The sequence below is a fragment of the Uloborus diversus genome, chromosome 8 (genome assembly GCF_026930045.1).
Source record: "Uloborus diversus isolate 005 chromosome 8, Udiv.v.3.1, whole genome shotgun sequence".
Taxonomy (NCBI): Eukaryota; Metazoa; Arthropoda; class Arachnida; order Araneae; family Uloboridae; genus Uloborus; species Uloborus diversus.
The window spans coordinates 99,185,159-99,204,648 of record NC_072738.1 but is presented as its reverse complement, the minus strand read 5'-3'; the positions used below and the strand labels follow the sequence as shown (position 1 = coordinate 99,204,648).

Below are 19,490 nucleotides of genomic sequence, written 5' to 3'. Positions count from 1 at the left end.
AAAACTATTGGTGAACTGGCATTTAGAACAATTGTTGAGCAGCATATAAACTTTGTTTTTACAAGGTATGGATTTCAATACGGATACAATAAATTGGGTATAATGACTTGTTTCTCTTTTTTTCCCTTACCCCATTTTTTCTATGGTGTTTATTTATTTATTATTTTTTTTAAAATTATTTGCAGCATTATTGAAGATTATATGGATGAAAGTGTAAAATATGTGATTACAGATTCAAGATGGGACAAAAATTTTGATGAAGTAAGTAATGATTTGGTATTTATTTAAAACTATGAATTAATTCATCATTTTAAAAAACCTGCTGAGAATTATAAGTTGCATTCTATATTGTATTCAAATGTCAAAATTAATTTTTTGCTCATACATAAGGTGTAGGTTACATTTTGTATTAAATTCTATAAAGCATTGAATTCAAGATTGGGGCTGGCAAAAGCAAAACACAAGTATTTACAAACTTCAAGTTACAATGAGATAAAGGTGACAGAAACATTTTTGCCAACTTTTACGAATTAAGCAGAAATTTATGCTTCTTAGCTGATTCTTTGGCTTTTAAGCATTGTTCTCAATTTTTTACGGGTTTTAAAATTCAATTACATCTGCCTCTGTTAAACTTGCACGTTTTTACCTGCTATTCGATTCTACCATGTAGACATCACTTAATTTGTATTTACAGTATAATCATGCTTTAACGATTGTCAAGGGACTGGAAAAGGTTATTGTTAAATCGGAGATATCATTAAATCAAAGATATCGTTAAATCAAAGAGCATAGATATTCAATGCAGTCAAATCAAACCAGTGAAATGTATCATTAAGTTGAGAAAATTGATAGATCAAAGTTATACTGTCCCTTTATTTTTACTCTTATATTTCATATTCTGTTCTATTGTGAAGGTTTTGCATATTCTTAACTTTGCCTCGCCCACTTAAACATTTATAGCCAATTTAATCGGAGTTGGTTCAAGCCAGTACCACTCGTAAAAGTTTGAATTTGATTTTTACTTGTGTTTATTTTGGGGTTTATGAAGATTTTAGAAAATAAAGTTGGTTTTTAATTATAAAATATTTTAGCCCTATTAACCCTTAACACTCACACTTACACATCATTCTTATTTTTGTTGAACCTTAATTCAATGTAAGCTAACTTTAAATTGGATGACAGGTGTTCCAGTAGAAGTTTTACTAATGCCCATTTTCAAATATGGGTAAGTATGTAGATATAGTAAAATCTAAAAAAAAATCATCATGCTGCAAACACATGGCTTTATACCCCTTTTTTTGTACCATACATCTTTTGGCACAAATAAGGTAAAATATCAACATAAAACAGAATTCAAACTAAAGTGGCGTCAGAAATTGCTGGCTAATTGGTGCCAGGTTGATAACAAATTTGCTGCCAAGAATAAGATGTTGAATCCAGTTTAGCAATATTTGGTGAGATCCCCATTTTTTAGTGAGCCCACGGCCCTATGAGTTTAATATATTGACATTCTACCCTCAATTGCTAAAAGCCCTTAGTGACTTATTACTAAATTTCCTTTAAAAAAAAGGATTTAAATTGCTTTTATAATTTATTTTTTAAATACATATACCATAAAGGATTAACACTGGTAAGTTGAAAAGAGAAATCTGTTATTACGGATTGAATGACACATAAAGGCTAGCCTAGTATGTAGTTGAGCTCTGTGTCTGTGGTTATTTTTTGTATTTCTTTGCATTAAGTTAAAATATTTATGTTTTCTTTTTATTTGAACGGTTTAAAGAATTTTGTTCTTTTTAAGATAAATGAAAAAAGGGAAAATGATAAACAAAAGTGTTTGATATACACAACAGAACATTTAACAATAAAAATTATGAGTTTTTTTAAGAAACAAATTTGAACAAAAGAAATTTAAAATTTAATCTCATTTACAATGCAAAATTAGTATCTAGTTAACTAATTATATTTTGTCTGAATAGGTGCAAAGTTGTAATTTTATCTATTCAAAAGTACATCATGTTTCATATTGGATGTGATAAAAATAATGGTGTAGTACAGATTCTGCAATGGATCCTTTTTAGCTGAAACAAATTGATTTTGAAGCTGCAATTATACAAGTTTTACATTGTAACAGAGAAAAATCCCCCTGTTTTAAAATTGCCACTAGGAACACTTTTATTCATAAAGGCGCCATTGATGCAGTAGAAACTTGAGAAACCAGATTGTAATTTACAATACCCTTTATCAACATTAAAAGATATTTACATGCAAAATTTAGTGAAAAACCACTGCATAGTCACAGTATCAATTGGCGGTTGAAGTGCTTTCGGATTCATAGTCAATCCCGCTGCTTGATTGGTCATTTTAGGTCAAACATGTCATTGCTGTGTTGTTCACTAAGATCCCAAGATCTAGCCCCTTCTGATTTTCTTCAATGAAACTATGGCAAAGAAGTGTTTGTGCCAACATTTCTTCAGGACTTACTCCTGTGAGTCCCCAGGAAACAGATGCTACACTCTAAAGCAGCGGATAGCTGAAGTGCTTGAATCTTTAACCAAGTACACTCTATCAAAGTGGTTCCCAACCTAGCCACAATAAATTCATCAGATATACTGGAGGGCGATGAGTACTCAAAAAACAAGATAATAATAAGAAAAAGCTATCAAATATTGAAAATTGAAAAATGTAAACAAAACCGATTGTTCAGAGTTCAGACAAGCAGTCACAAGTTAAAAAAGGAAACATTCAGGAACAGTGCGTAACTACATACCGCAAGAGTCCGCAACGCTAGGGGGCCCAAAGTCATATGGGGCCCGAAAATTTTTGAGCTTTATCTTCATTTCATTTTATCAAATTTTTCCGTAATCAAATTTAGTTTGAAAAGCTTAAATTGGTTACGGAGTACCAAAAATTTGCACTTCTTTCCTATGTAAGTTAAAACAGGACCTGATATAGATATCAGGAGCCCCAGGTCAACCACTTTTTTGAAGCCCCCTCTAACCAAACATGACATTTTTTTCCATTAAAAAAATAGTTTTATCCATTTGTTGGGACCCCCCAAATAGCAGGGATTATAGGCCACAGCTTAGTTCTCCTATTCAGTACAAGCCCTGATTAGAAAGAGGTATCCAACCTTCATGCACAAAAACTAAACCTTGGCTCGGGGCAAAAAGTAGCATAATGAAACCCCCCTCCCCCTAGGTCTCCTGCCACTTAGAGAAGAAAAAATCTGAGTCCTGACCACACGAGGACCCGGAAATGGACAGCCCAGAGAATTTTTTTTTGGTAGGATCTGAGTTGGAGGACCTGGAAGTCAGCACTATGACCCAGCCTCCTGCATGTCACATATTAAGTAAAATTTATGTTCGCGGAAATTTGTCAAGGTTTATATAGGGCCCGAATAACGAGGGATAGGGGCCCAAGCTTCGCAAATTTCAACAATTTATAACTATTGTCAAATTTCATTTAAAAAATGAATATAGCTACTATAAGTTAGATTCATGTCCATTAGCTAAGTACATCTACAGCGTGGAGCCCGATGAGGAGAACAGGGAAAAGTGGTGCTTCACTCGCCCAAGTTTTTAAAAAAGGGGCTGAAAATTAGATTTTAGTGTTGCAAAAAAAAAGGATGGGGGGAACTTCGAAGTGATAAACGTTAAAAATAAAGAGGAAAGAAAAGGGGGGAAGGGGGAGGGGAATAAGGAATGAGTAGATAAATAAAAATACAAGAAAAAAAATCCCTGTAAATTTTAAATAGAAATGGAATTTAAAAATATTATTTAGAAATGTCAGAGAAACTGAATTATTTCGAATTTCCAAAATATATGCTGCAATCAAAAATATTCTGTGCATTATGAAAACCTATGGCAACCCACACATGATAGCTTCATAGCGGCAGTTAACATGCTTACATTTCTGTACTTTTTCAGCTCGTAATAGCTCAACAAAAAGCTCGGCTAAGTGGAAAAAAACACATGGGTCACCGAAATTATGTTCCAAATAGAAGCCAGGGCCGATGAAAAGTCATGTCAGCCTAGTCAGAAACTAGTGACCAGGCCCTTAGAGGGTCCCCAATCAGAACCAGAGCAGTCTAAATTTTATGTGAGACGGAGGGTTAGGGGACCAAACTGACAAGGGGCTCGCCTTTGCTCTCGGTGGTCAGTGAAAAGAGAGAGAGAGAGATTTAAAATATTGTAATAGTATAGTAAGTAGCTCTATCTAAATATTTGAGGGTAAAATATGAAAATGGTCTAAAAAGGCATTTTAGGACTTTAATTTCGAAATAATTCGGAGAATAATTAATATCATCCAAGATTGTTTTAGGAGCATTTAGGGGCAGAGTACCCAATTCAATCTTTTCTCCTAACGTTGTCAAAAGTGGCTTACAATTGCGTTTTCCGGAGTTCCAGCTTTAATCCAAAACTTTCAGAAGTTCAACAATTTTGGAGGAGAGCCCTGACGACCCCCCCCCCCTCCTTTTATTTATTAGCATTACCGAAGATCGTCTAAATCCATGTTTTGGGAACTTTAATATCAAAAGATTCTCAGAAGAGTCACTGACTCCTTCTCCCAAAGATGGCTTACACGTAAAACTAAAATTTCAAAGATCTTCTAAAATTGCGTTTTTTGAATAAATATCAATCTGTTTTTTAAACTAGAATTTTAGAAGAATTTAAGAAATTTCCCCCGACCCCTATTTTGATAAATATTATACTTACAATTAAATTCATATAGTTAAATTCTTTTTATCCTTATATCATGACAATTCTCCAGATTTGTGTGGCAAAGGAACACTTTTTAAACCAAAAGCTCAATCCTCCCTGTCTTTCTCCATCTATATAATATTTATCTGAGAGAAAAAAAAACCCTAAAAATATTGCTTAATACGATTTTTAGTTGGGGGGGGGGGGGGTAAAATGAGATTTTGTGGGTTAGCCGAAGATTTGAAGTTACGCTACTGTACAGAAACTTCCTCTTCACACCTTGGTTGCACCTTAAGAAAGCATTTCATCATTCATCACAAAGATTATGAATTCTCAAATTTTCATTTTTTAAAAAGTTTTATGTGTTAATGTTTTTAGTTCTTCTCAAATTCGAAAAAAAAAAATAAATAAAATAAAATAAATAAATAAACAAATAAATAAATAAATGAAAAATACAGTAAAATAAATAAATAAATAAAATGAAATAAAAAATAATAATTTTATAAAAAATGTACTTCTGTTTTTTGAAAGTATTTTCCTTCAAATTCTTATCAATTCCTTTGGGGGGGGGGAGGAGAAAAAAACCCCTGAAAATGGTATTTATTTATTTTATTTTGTTTAAGTGCTTGGATGAAATTGCTTTATCATATACATTTCACTTCAAACCGAAATTATTCATTTATGTTTTCAATAACATTGATGTTCACTAGTGCCAAGTTATGGTTGTTTCATGGGAAAAGGGGGACAATAAGTGTTAGTCGACATATTGACTGGGGGGGGGAGATATCGGCTCAAAAAGGTTTGGAGTCACTGCTCTATCATCTGTGAAAATAACTAAAATACCCCATAGTTATCAATAGTGTCACTGCTAGGTCACACACAGAAATAATATCTATGAAAATGTAAGTAATTGTAGTTTGACTCTGAACTTGGTTTATTAGAATAAAATAATTACATTGGTCACTAGGGGACTGAATGGGACAAAAAGAAAGCACAAGGTGCTTTCTTTTTGTCCCATTAACCATGTATTTAATATAACTGCTTAAAAATTTGTATTTTGCAAAATAATATTTGTAATATTGAAGCTTATTCAATATTTCTTTCAGGCTCTCGCAGAAAATGAAGATTTGGTTTTTGTTAGATCTCAGTGGATTTTCAAGTGTCATGAGTTAAAGAAGCTTGTTCCTTATCAACCATTTATTGTCATCCCAAGCTCCTGATGAATTTGTTTTAAGAACATTGTATTAATTTACTACCAAATGTACATACACATTTTTGTGAACTTGTAAAATTATTAGCTTTGTACATATTTGCATTTTAAAGTCACAAACTACAGATTTTTTACAAAATTAAAAAAAAAAAAGAGTTTGTTGCTGCTTTATTATAATTTTTTTTTTTGAAAATTGATCGGCCCTGCTTTTTGTGCAAAAAGTAAACTGAGTCAGTGACAAGTAATAGTCCAAAATCCCAGTGCAAAATTTCTGTCCCACCTGTTTTTGAATTATACACAAAAAAAAATGTTTAAAAAATAAATAAAAAAAAAGATAATTAAATGCTATTCAATTTTATTTATCATTAAATGATTTTACTTGCAAGTGAGTAGTTTTTGAGCTATAAAACAAAAGCTGAGAAAACACACCTGAAATCCGAGATGGCAGCACAAGTTCCCCTGCTTGCGCCCATCTTTTGATAGGCAACCCAGCAGAAACATATTCCTCGAATAAAAGTTGTATTTTGTTTAAAAAGACAGTTGAGGGCAAACATTTGCACTGACTGAATCGTCACTACATTTTCTTTAGATAGTTTATAGCATCTAATTAACTAATCAACAATTGAAGTCTAAGTTCACTTTGTAAAGAACTGAAAAACACTCAGACTAGCAAAAATTCTGAGTCAATACAATGTTCAATTCCAGAATGATGTTTATTTTGTATTTCAGCCTTTTGTATTCAAGACTTTTGATGAAGTACCTTGTGGTGCACTCAGGTAATTTGCTTGTGTGGAAATTCAAGGGAAGTACAGTAGAGCCACGGTTATCCAATTCCCCACTAATGGAGTACCGGATTAACTATGTAGGGGGATGTGGGGCAAAGTGAAATAGCTAAGATGACTGAGCTTTTTAAAAATTAACTAATTGGAAATTTGTTTTGAAAATTACAGTACATAAAGAAAGAACATGGTATTTTAAAACTGCATTGCATTAGGTTTTTTTAATTTTTGGCAGTAAATTTTAGCTTTAAAAAAAGTTGAAAAATTTCACTTTTTTCCATGGGGGGGGGAGGCTCGGTGAAAAAATAAATATTTTTGTAATGAAATATTTTCTATTCAACTACAAAAAATATTTTTATCAAATGAATAAGTAAATAAAAGGTTGAATGAACTAATGAATAAATACTGAAAAAAATAAACAAATAGTTAGATAAATTAATGTAGGAGGATAAATAAATGAATGAGTGAAAGAGTGAATGAATAAGAAAATGAATGAATGAATAAATATAAGTGAATTATACTAACTTAAGGTACATTAGTAAAGTAATAAAAAATACATAAGAGATTTAATAAATGATTCAATAATTAAATGAAATTAACTATTTTACTTTGTCCCTCATGTACTTGTCTAATTCTATAAAATTATTAAAATACAAATTAGCTTATTATTCACTAAATAAATACTGCCCCGAATATTAAAAGGTCTCAATGTTACAAATGTTAATTGCAAGAACTTTATCATTTAATAATAACAAAAATAATTTTCCACTTACAACAAAATATTACAGTATGAGTATCAATTTTTGAAAATTTCTTGTCTTGCCATATTCTATGATTTTCAGAGGTAATATTTTCTTGACTGGAATAGACTACACATGTTACTACATAGTTAAAATATTACCAGACAGGTAGGACTGATAGCAGAGTAAATATTTCACCTTTCCCCGCTATTTTACATTGCCCCACAATCCCCTACATTAATTTTTGGAAAAAAAAAATGTTTGTAAAAAATTTGTTCTAGTCTTCCTCAAAAAATATTTTAACTGGAACATCTACTCCAATTTAATGGCATAGCAACAGATTTCTCAATAGGGGTGTCTAGGCTAAAAAATGGCCAACTTTAATTCATGGAAATGTGAATAGAAGTAATTATAATGTTAAACATAAGTTTACACTTATAGTCCTGCATGCTTAAAATTGATTAAATGGTGAAATTTCTTTTTAAAAGGCAATAACTTTTATTTTCATTATGGGAGTTTGGTTTTTAGCTTCAAGCTGGTTCGCACTGGCTCGTCTGCCCCAGGGCAGGTGCACCTCTTTGCTATTTAACCACATTGTTTTTCAGTTTTTTCAAGAAATACACAAGGAAATAAACTCTCGAATAAAAAATCTTCTATTCAAGTGAAAAAAACACATTGCACTTCCCACTTAAGAATGAGCGTCATAATTTTGTCTTAAATGTTCCCTTCATCAAGGTAGTCTCTTTTTAGAAGCAATTACCGCCACACACACTGGGAGCATTATATTGATTAGTTTACCCAAAATTTGAGATCCAATGTTATTCCAACTGAATTGGATCCCTCCCGTATATGATTTTGGTTAGTGATATTTAAGTTTATGATGCCCTGTATAGACGGACTCAAAGCAGTTAAATAAAGCTACTGTCTGGACTTAGGGGCTATCCAACCATGTTTTGGAACACTCATTGACATTGTTTGGATTGGACTTACTTTCTTGTATGTTTTGGGTAGTGGTTTCTTGTTGTAAAATGAATCCAGAACCAATTAAGCGAGTGCCCGCGAAAATAGAATCTCACACAAGGATGGGGTGATATCGTTTAGAGTCCATAATTCTATCTATTTTTACAATATCACCTACTACACCACCACCAAAACATCCTCAACGCATGATAGAATCCTCTCCTTACTAGATATTTGATTGTATAGACAATGTAACACCTCCTAGACCCAAATTTTTGGTGGTGAAAGTTTTCAGTCTTTTAACTGACTTCCATTAAAAAAAAAAAACCCGAGTTAAATGGAACAAAATGAAAGTGGTAATGAGTTAAATATGAGAAGTTGACATAACTTTTTTTTTATTTAATTTGTATTTTGTGATCATATTTTTGAGAAAAGGTGCTACACATTACCTAATGGTGAAAAATAGATTATTCTTAAACTAGAAAATCGCCCATCAAGGTATGACGGGTGAAAATTGCTTCTCCATTTGAACACAGCAATTGTCTGTTTGGTGATATTTTGATAGTTGAAATTTTAACCCTAACTCCAGGGGATTAACATTCAACTCCAGTAGATAGCGTTCGTTGTTGACCCCTTTTTGGTTTCGTCATTCTCCTAAAATAACTCTGTTACCAGTAAAACAGTCAAGTTACCGGATCCAATTCAGCCTTGTCAAAATAAAGCATTTCCCTGCATGGTCAAACATTACCAAAGGTGAATTCCAGTTGAAAGGAGCCATGACACTTGAGTTTTAAAAATTAATATTCTATCACTTGCCATATACCATTCTCTACAGAAATGATTTTCTTGAATCTTAACCTGTTTTTCCCAAATAGTTTGATGACTTTCAGAAAATCAAGTGCAAAATCAAGTTTTCTCTTTGTGTTCTTACAGAGCAAAAAATCTCTGTTTTGTTACATACTGTAACTTCAATAAACTTGGTTGCAGCATATAATATTTTGGTTGACTTTTATCTTTTGAATATCTAGTTGAACTTTTTGGTAAGCATAATTTAACATTCTTTTTTTCTCAACCATGAAATAGGTCCATTACTAAGGTAATAATTTGATGTCCTTCCGTTACCAAAAGACTACGTTTCAGTTAGTTCACCACGAACCTATTGTGTATAGAAACCAGGGCCGTTCCAAGAGGGGGGCGAGCGGGGCAATCGCCCCGGGCGCCACGAAATGAGGGGGCGCCGCAAGGTCCCCCTCGTTTAGACGGAACATGACGACATTCACATAAAATGAGGGGTGCCCCCTCATTTCGTGTATCACGTCATCATCAGTCAAAAACATACAAAATACAGAATCATTGCAATGATTCTCTATTTTTTTCCTAGGGCACGAAAATATTCCTCACTCTGTCTCCAAAACATTAGTTTCCTTCGTATCATTGAAGCAGATACAATTTGAGAATATAACTGTTTAAAATCTAACAAAAGGCACTTCTCCTTTTTCTAGGTCTCACCGAAGATGCTTAAATTCTGCCCCTGCGTGCAGTGACGTAACCAGAAAAAAGTTTTAAGGGGGCACCTTGGAGAAACAAAAAAAAACAGAAAAAATTTTTTTCTCTGTATGTGATCGGTTTGGAAAAAAAGTTAAAAGATGTCCAGTCAAAATTTTGAAACTTCTAGTTTTAAAAACGTAATTTTAGCCTTAAAAACGAGATTCTAGGCAATGTTTATTGTCGTTAGGGTAAGGTAGGGAGCTCAGAGACTGTTTCCGATTGATTATTATTATTATTTTTTTGATAGTAAATTGAAATCAATTCCGTCTCTCCCTGCAAGTTATCGAAATTGAAGTTTCAAAAACGCAACTGTAAACAGGAGGATCTGGAGCATTTCCCAGGAAAATTGTTCAAAATTATGGTTTAAAAGATTAAAGCAATGTTTTACATTCAGGGGCTATTCCACTTACATTTTTTGTAAATTTCGTTTAAAAAACCCATTGCTTGTGATATTAAAGAAAGGTGGCAAGGGGACCCTTGCGTTAATAGTTTCCTAAACTTAAAATCTAAAAACGCAGTTTGTAAGGCCCTATTTTGTAATATTAGGGCCAGTGATTTTTCGAAATTATAGCTCCTAAAACGCAATTCTGAGCGATTTTCGATATTGTTGAGTATTTGTGGGCTTTTCCCTAAAACTTACAAATATTTGATGTAAAAGAATAACATCTTTGTTTGTAACATATATGAAAGCTGGTGGGGCATTTCACGGTATTTTTGCCATTTATGTAGAGTCCCTAACGTGACCTTTTTTTACCATAACTTTTTAATTTACAGGTTGATTACAAATTATTTTCATTTGAGTTGGTGTGTTGGTAGGAAAAGCTCAAAATAAAATAATATGCTAATCAAACAGTAAATTAAAAAGTTATGGCCAAAAAAGGTCACGTTACGAACTCGACATAAATGTCTAAATTATCGTAAAATGACCCTGGTATTAAGTTACTACAAGTAAAACCAAAAAACTCTTGAAAAGAATCATTGGATGAGTCCAGATCAAAATTTAATTTTCATGTAATTTACTTCAATAAATGTATTTTTTAGTTATAATCAGCAAATTATTTATTTGTGTTCTTAGCTTGATTAATATGAATAACCAATTCAGTTTTAATTATTTGTTTTCTATCTGGTAGGACACCATTTGAATAGCTAAATATTCGGATTTTTAACATTTCCATATTTCAAAAAGTTTTTGGTTCATTTATGTTTCAAAAATATTAAAAACAAATTCATTACTTGTGTTTTAATTTGTGTTATGCATAGCATATTAGTGTATGCATCTGTTCATTAATGTGTAAAAAATTCAAGTTTGTATTATGCACTGATGTTATAACTAACTTGATTTTTTTGTGTGTATAGGGGGGGGGGGGCGCCAGGAAACCTTCGCCCCGGGCGCCGTCAGCTCTTCAGACGACCCTGATAGACCCTTGTCAGGGTAGCATAGTTAGAATTCTAATATAGATTTAATTTATATGGTTTTTCATGGTAACAGAAGGACAAAAAAAAAAAAAAAAAAAAAAAAAAAACAGTAACTGAAGGACATTTAACTATTAGCTGGTACAGGGTAAATTTTAGAATGCTAGTACAAAACAATTATTTAAAGTTAGTAGTCACATTTAAAACATATATAAGTAATTTTTGTACAAAAATTATGTGTGCTTTTATTTAAAAATTTAACTTTTATTTAATTTTTTAAAAAACTGTTTTGGGATTTTATTTCTTCTATTTTATGTGATGAAATTCATGAAAACTACACTTAAAAACTCCTAAGCATGTGAAAATCATTTTGGTATGACATGTTTGTGATATGACAAGCCAATTCAAGTAGAAACATTTGCTTAAAAACTTGAAATTTATATTGGAACAACACAATATTGAAACTGCTTTCAGGTTTGTTGCCACAAGTCACAGGAAAGGACTGTTGAGAGCATTGATTTAACCGTTAAACGTACTGCGAAGAGATCAGTAAATTCATAGATCAGCTTTCAAAAAGATGGAGAAAAAATTATCCAAAAATATCCATTCTCATCTTGACACACAAAATATGCGCTCTTTGAATCCTGTAACAAGTTATGTTATTGAATATAAGTACTTCAACAAATTGAAGGATATTTCACTTTAAAGTCAGCAGACTAGTTTGAATTTAAAAAAAAAAAAAAAATTCTTAGCTTTGGCTTCTTTTAGCAACTTACTATGATGTGTATAAAAGTCTATGCATCAGTTTTTGAAAAAATATGTATTTTGATATGCTTACAGACAGAAATGCATCGATTGTTTTTATAAAATTGTCGTTCCGTTACCGCTGGAATTCACCAATTCTGGTTTCGTCTTCTCAGCAGACATTAAGATCATCATTATTCATTTCAATAAATTTTAACAGTTGAACATCCAACCCCCCCTACGAGTTTTGGGAAATGTATGTACTCAAATTTACGTGGGCGTTGTTTTATCCTTTCTCAAGACTCAAAAAACATTTTTCTTACGGTTAAAAACACAAGCTGAACAACAACTGAATATACAAATTTTGACTTCATTAACAAAACCACGATGTCTGAAATTTCCATAGGTTCAGACATGAAAATTAGAAAATTTATTGAAAAAAATCCTCGCAAACGTGCCCGGTCCACCCTAATTAGTGCCAATACCTTGTAATGGCGTATCATTAGACATGTAATTATTTCAGTAGCATTTTTTCAACTTTTAATTTCTGTGGGTCAAACCTCCCTCAAATGGGGAGGTTTGGATGTTTATAGACAGTTTCCATGAATGCATTACAGTACGTTCAAGAGAAATATTAATATCAAGATTTTTTTTTTTTTTTTTTTTGACCGCTCCTCTTTTATGTCCGAAGCAGCCTTAATAAATTTTAAAACATGAATATAACTATTTTAGAGCAATATCCAAATGAAATACGTTCAAAACTAGTTGTTAAATTTGTGCTGAACCTGATGGGAAAAGTAAAACTATCTCCTAAATATCTGCAGTCAAATCACGCATCCAAGCCCCTGGCTTTAAGACTCCAAACATCAAGAAAACAATTTCAAGAGGAGATAGCGAAAAGAATTTGTCATTGTGTTAGTAAATGCAAGGACTGGCACTAGACACATAATAAGTGGAAAAAAAAAAAAACTTTCCGCTGACAAATCAAAGTTTAAAGTTCTTGCAGGGTGAAAATTGCGAACATTCTCAAGAAAGAGGTTTTATGAAAGAAAAAAGGTGTGCCCCAGATTTAATATTTAAGTAAAGCAAAAGGGTAGAATACATCACTTTATACTTTTTTTAAAAACACTAATTTTCCTCGAAAAGTGTTAAATGGAAGATATTATCAACGCATTGAAAGACAGAATTATTGTGATTTTTCAAGAAATAAAGTTATAAGAAATTATTCCACTTTATCCTCATATATATAATAGTCAATTCACTGATCGAGTAACGCTCCTGACACCACCAACAATGAAACTCGCGCCATAGCATGCCTGACAGAATGAAAATAATGCTAACGAAATAATGCTGTCAAGCATTATTTCATTAGCAACAATGAAATTATGCTTGACAGCAACGTTTCATTGTTAAAGCTCCAAAAATTCAGTAAGGTACTTATAAAATCCTCGTATATTAAATATCCGAATCACTCACTAATCGGGTAATGCTCCTGACGGACGTCACCAACATTGTGACTGGTCCGATATTCATTTGGTAACTCTAACATGAACCAACAATGAAACTCGCGCCATAGCATGATAATTTGATAATTGTTTCTTTCATCGTCTCAAACTCCTTAAATCTCCCGCTAGTTTTGAAATTATGAAAAATTACTGCCTCAGTAAGATTATAAATGTTTGAAGTTGTTTTGCCCGAAGCTGTCATTTTATGCAGTGTAGTGAATAGGAATAGTTCTCAGTGGTCTTTTGATATTGATTTGTAAATAAAAGTTTTTAAGTCTAATTGGGTCCAAAACTTGTTGCTGGCCGTCTCATTTGTATTTGATTTGAACTGGAGTGAGGAATGGCAATGGGGTTGTTTCCTTCAGTCAAAAGAACTACTTCTAGTCACTGAAATTGATAGAATAAGCAAAAAAAAAAAAAAAAAAAAGCATGGACCCGAAAAATACTTTTATTTTTTCAAGTTAGGGTAGATTGACCAGTGAGTGAACACCACCAAGTGAATGAACAGCGCGTCACTTTTTAAAAAAAAATAAGCTTCCAAATTTTTTTTTCTGAATGAATTCACTACAAAAGCGTTCTTTATTGATATTCTAAGCTATCTGACACGTGATTGGTTACTTTGGATACGTATTTTTTTCCTGGAAAAAATTTAAAATTTTTACTGCCGTGAATCGTTCTTTCTTTCTTTCAAAATAATAAGGCTGGTTTCGTGCTAGCAATTGTTTTGATACATATTATTTTTATCGATAAATTTTATTTTTTAACTCTACGAAAGAAAAATGAAGTATACATATTTAGGCTATGGATTTAAATTGTTTCCGTCAATGCAGAATGCGTAGATTTTCAGATAGAGGGGTGTTCAATCACTGGGTACGAAAAATTGCGAAAACCCAGTGAATGAACAAAGGCAAATTTCTTTTGATTTAAAAAGAAATTTGAAGTTTCTTTGAGATATTTTCATTTTCGTACTTTTTTGTAATGTAGATAGTTTTATATGCTTATTTATTTATGTATTTCATTATATAGTATTTTATAATTTCTTTATTTTTGTCTTTGTAAACAATGCACTTTTTACTGAGTTTTATCTTTTATCTATCTATATCTCTATCTGTATATTAACCTACCTACCTAAATCTATCTTTTTATATCTTTATCTCTCTTGATAGATAGTGAGATAGAGAAATAGAAATATATATACGAAGAGAGAGAATAGATAGGTAAATATGTATGTATGTTTGTATATAGATAGATAGATAAATAGATAGAGGAAGATATAGAAATAGATATATAAAAAATAACAGGTAAATAGATATATAGGTAGATAAATATAGAGATAGAATAGGTATGTAGATGAATAGATCAATAGATTTATTCATAGATAAATAGATAGGTAGTGGTTAATAGATAGGTAGGTAGATAGGGAGACTAATATAGAGATAGATAGCTAGGTAGAGAGACTGATATAGAGATAGATAGCTAGGTAGATATATAGACAGGCAGATAGACCGATAGATATAGATTGGTGGATAAATATAGATAGGTAGATATACTGATAAGGAGATAGATAAGTAGATAAGTGGACAGATAAGGAGATATATATATATATATAGATAAGTAAATAGATAGATATATATATATATAAATATATATAGATGGATAGATAAGTAGATAAATAGATAGATAAGTAGGTAAGTAGATAAATAAGTAGATAACTAGATAAACAAGTAGATAGATAGATAGATAGATAAGTAGATAGAGAGATAGATAAGTAGATAGATAGATAGATAAATATATAGATAGCTAGATATAGATAGATAGATAGATAGATAGAGAAGTAGATAAATAGATAAGTAGATAGATAGATAGATAAGTACATATATAGATAGATATATATATAGATAAAGTAGCTAGATAAATAAATAAGTAGATAGATAGATAGATAAGTAGTTAAGTAGATAAATAAGTAGATAATTAGATAAATAAGTAGATAGATAGAAAAATAGATAAGTACATTGATAAATAGGTAAATAGACATAGAGATAGATAGATAAGTAGATAGATATATAGATAAGTACATAGATAAGTTTATATATATATATATATATATATATATATATATATATATATAGATAGATAGATAGATAGATAGATAGATAGAAAAATAGATAAGTACATTGGCAAATAGGTAAATAGACATAGAGATAGACCGATAGATGTGTAGATTGAAAAATAGATAGAAAGGTATATTGATAGATGGATAGAGATATAAAAAGATAGATATAGATAGATAGATATAGATAGATAGATAAATAGATAGATAGATAAATAGATATATAGATAGATAAATAGATATAGATAGTTGTATAGATAGATAGATAGATCTCAAAGAAACTTAGTTTCTTTTTGAATCAAAATTTATCATGTTCATTCACTGGACCAATTTGTGTTCATTTACTGGTTCGAGGTGTTCATTCACTGGGTCGTTGTGCCATTTTTTCTTTAAACACCTAAAAAAGTGGGAAGCGGTACCATTTAAGTTCCCGCGATTTTTTAGAGATATTTACATAGATCAATAAGAATGTTTTAGCTATCACGATCTGTATAGTATAAAATTTAAAATTACTAGGATTTTTAAAAAATGAAATTGTTTTTAACTGTTCATTCAATGGTCGGTCTACCATATTTTTTAATTAATGTTTTTTAAAAAGTCCGATTTTTCAAACAAGGCGTGGTCTTGATGACGTCACAAATGATGCTCTTTGGCGCATCTTTCTTCCACTTTCCCCGTTATGATAATCAAGAAGCGAATTGAAATTGCGCGCTACGCTTCCTATCAGCTATATCGTTGCCAATACACGTGAGTAAAGATGCGAATTAAATATTTTGTTCTGTGAATGGAAACATTGAATGGCATTTCACCATTTGTGATGTCAAACGACAGAAGTTTAAACAATGAAAGCGCACCGATTTAAGTAATTTTTTTAAAATATTAAATTTAGCCAAATTATTTAAAGAGTCGTCAGATCCTATATTTTTAAGCATGCTCTTTCAGAAAAAAATACTTTTGAAATTTTGGAAACGACCGCATTGATGTAGTGAGAATCAAAAACATATATAACTGCCAATCTTAAAATTTGGAGATAACCGGTACAAATAATAGGAAAACCTCTCCTCTGCTTTGGGGCAAGAGATGGTACTAGTAGCTCTGGTGGGTGCTGCTACTAGCTACACAGCATGATTTAGGTGAAAATTTCAATGAAAGCCTACCTAGGATATGAACTTGAAATGTGTTTTACAAGAAACTTCAAGAAGTCCACTTACATCCATTTTGCTTCTGCTGTGTTGTAAACAGGTTAATTCTTGCAAGCTTTCTCAAGCAAATTCGTTTTGAAAGGACAAAGGTTCTTGATTAAGTTCTTCAATATGAATTCAAAAGAAAAAAAATATTTCAGTTTCACAACCCCTAAAGTACTTTACAGGAGTTTGAATATTTTATTTTAAAAAATAGGGCTGAATTTCAGATGAATTTTAACTAAAATCCAGGTTGTGTGATTATTTTTGTAGGAGATATTTAACGAAATTAAAAAAAGATCATGTCACTGGAAACTACCAATCTCAAATACAAGAAAATTGAGACGTCACATTTGGGCGAAATGATATTAATAAGTAATCGTTTTGACTGCTCAAAAAAAGGAATTTATGGAAATTTTGCGCCCAAAAGATTTAAGAGAATGAATTTCATTTCGTTTTTACTCAAATTATTATTATTATTATTATTTTGCATAAAAGAGATACATTTGTTTTTTAGTAATTTTTTTTAAGTGTTAAAAAGGTGTAGTTGAAATGTTTTTCTGCTTAAGACTAAGAGATCGAGATGAGCTGATGTTAGAAAACTGATGTTGATGTGCGGGAAAGCAAGCTCAATTAGTTCTAGACGACATGAACTTCTTGTTCATGTTTCACACGTGTTTCTAGATAACAATGTTCCATCTAATTATAACCTCCCAAGATACAAAATTTCCTGTACTTTTCCATAGGCGGATTTAGGTCGAAATATTTGGGGGTGCAACAATAACAGGGATCTGAGGAGGAGGGGGGGGGGGTATTCCCGAAATAACAAAGCAGTGGCGAAATCAGAAAATAATTTTAGGGCGGGACACACATTTAAGTCTAAAAAACGCAATGTAAACCTTCATTTAGTAAGATTAGGGGATGGGCAATTTTTAACATTTCAAACTGCAGAAAAAGTCTTAAACGAAAGTCGATATTAGAAGCAATGGGTGAATCTAGCTACTGGTTTGGAATGGGATTCACGCCCCAGAAAAAATTTAAAATAGTAGTTTTGAAAACGCAGTTTTACAGTTCTTGGTGATATTTTAGAAGCAAGAAAGGTACGTGTGGCTCCAAGGCTATTTTTAGAAATTTTAGTCTTATAAATGTGATTATAGTCCATATTTATAGTTTGGGTTATGAATGAGACTCATAGACTGTCTCCAATCGATTTTTTGAAAAGCAGATAGAAATACGTAACCCCCTCCCCTCCCCCACGCTACCTCTTTAACTTTTCATAATTGAAGTTTCAAAAATACTACGGAGGACAATTTTTGATGCTATTACCGGACGGGGTGTTCTGGAGCTCTCCCCTGGAAAATTTTCGAAATTAAAGTCCTAAAAATGAAGTTCTTCTGCAATAATCCGTGGTATTAAAAAAAAAGGATTCTCCCACTTAAATATTTCGAAATAGTTGTTTTCAAAACCAAAATATTAACACTCTTTGATGATAATAGAGAAAGGGGGGGGGGTGTCAGAGGCCCTTGTTCGAATATTTTCCAAAATTGAAGTCTTAAACACATGAGTGTAAGACCATATTTGGTAACGTTAGGGACACTGCAGTTTTTCAAAACTGAGGCTCCAAAAACGCAATTTTAAACGATTTTCGATGTATTTAGGTGATTAGAAGATCTTCCTTGGAAATTTTGCGAAAGTGCAGCCCAAGAAACGAAATTTGAGGTACTCTGTAATAACTTTAACTGGAGAAAGGGTTTTGGAGAAGAAACATTTTGAAGACTAATAGAAAAAATGAAAACAAAATAGAAAAAAAAAAAAAAAAAGAGGGGGAGATATGAAAGAAAGAGGATTGTGCGAGAAGGCACACAGTTTGCCGCCAATAATCTGAAGCTGTTGAAAAAATTTTATGTCAATATTTCTTTTTAAAATAGAAATTAAGATTTTTTCCCAACATTTTTTCCCCCGTAAAATAACTGCGTTTTCCCAAAATGAGATCTTTTCTTCTCTTCAATAATACAGAATATGATTTTAAAAGCATCTACTCAGCATTTTGGGGGAAGGGTCACCAATCTTGTGCCCCTTCCCTCCTGGATGCACAACTGCAGCAAAATGTCCGGAAGTCCTCCTTCAAAATTTTTTGATTATTTACCTTAAAATTGTTGGTTTTCGGTTGATTTCGGTGTAGATTTTATTGATCAAGTTTCTTGCAATAGCCATGTTTTTTTTTTGAACTTTTTTAGCCATTGTTGTTTTAAAATAGAAGAATTTCTATTGATATACGAATAAATACCCAATTACAGAACATGCAATTATTCTATACAATAACACAGCACTGAACAATAAATTGTTTGAGAAGTTTCTTCATTTGCATGAAATTATTTATTATTTTTTTTTCCGAATGGATAAAATTACTTTAATTCTTAATATGAGCACAGTTATGTTTTTCTTGCACTAGCGACGTGTGGTGATACACTGGATTCAAATATATTTACTAGTATAGCAGCTATGACTTTCCCCCCCCCCCAACTGCGTTTCTGAGTGAAATATACTAAACTAATTTTTTTTCAAAACCCAACCAAAAATTTTGGGGGTGCGGCGCA

The 19,490-nt window shown here is 31.8% G+C and overlaps 1 protein-coding gene across 1 annotated transcript in view; it reads left to right on the top strand.

Annotated features, from left to right (window-relative positions):
* The window catches only part of LOC129227566 (DNA repair protein XRCC1-like), a 57,871-nt gene extending 51,802 nt beyond the window's left edge, over positions 1-6,069 (top strand). The window contains exons 14-15 of the mRNA XM_054862148.1: positions 186-261; positions 5,810-6,069. Of these exons, the coding sequence (XP_054718123.1) occupies positions 186-261; positions 5,810-5,923 (190 nt within the window). The 3' untranslated portion in view covers positions 5,924-6,069. The remainder of the gene's footprint in view (positions 1-185; positions 262-5,809) is intronic.
* Positions 6,070-19,490: the final 13,421 nt, after the last annotated feature.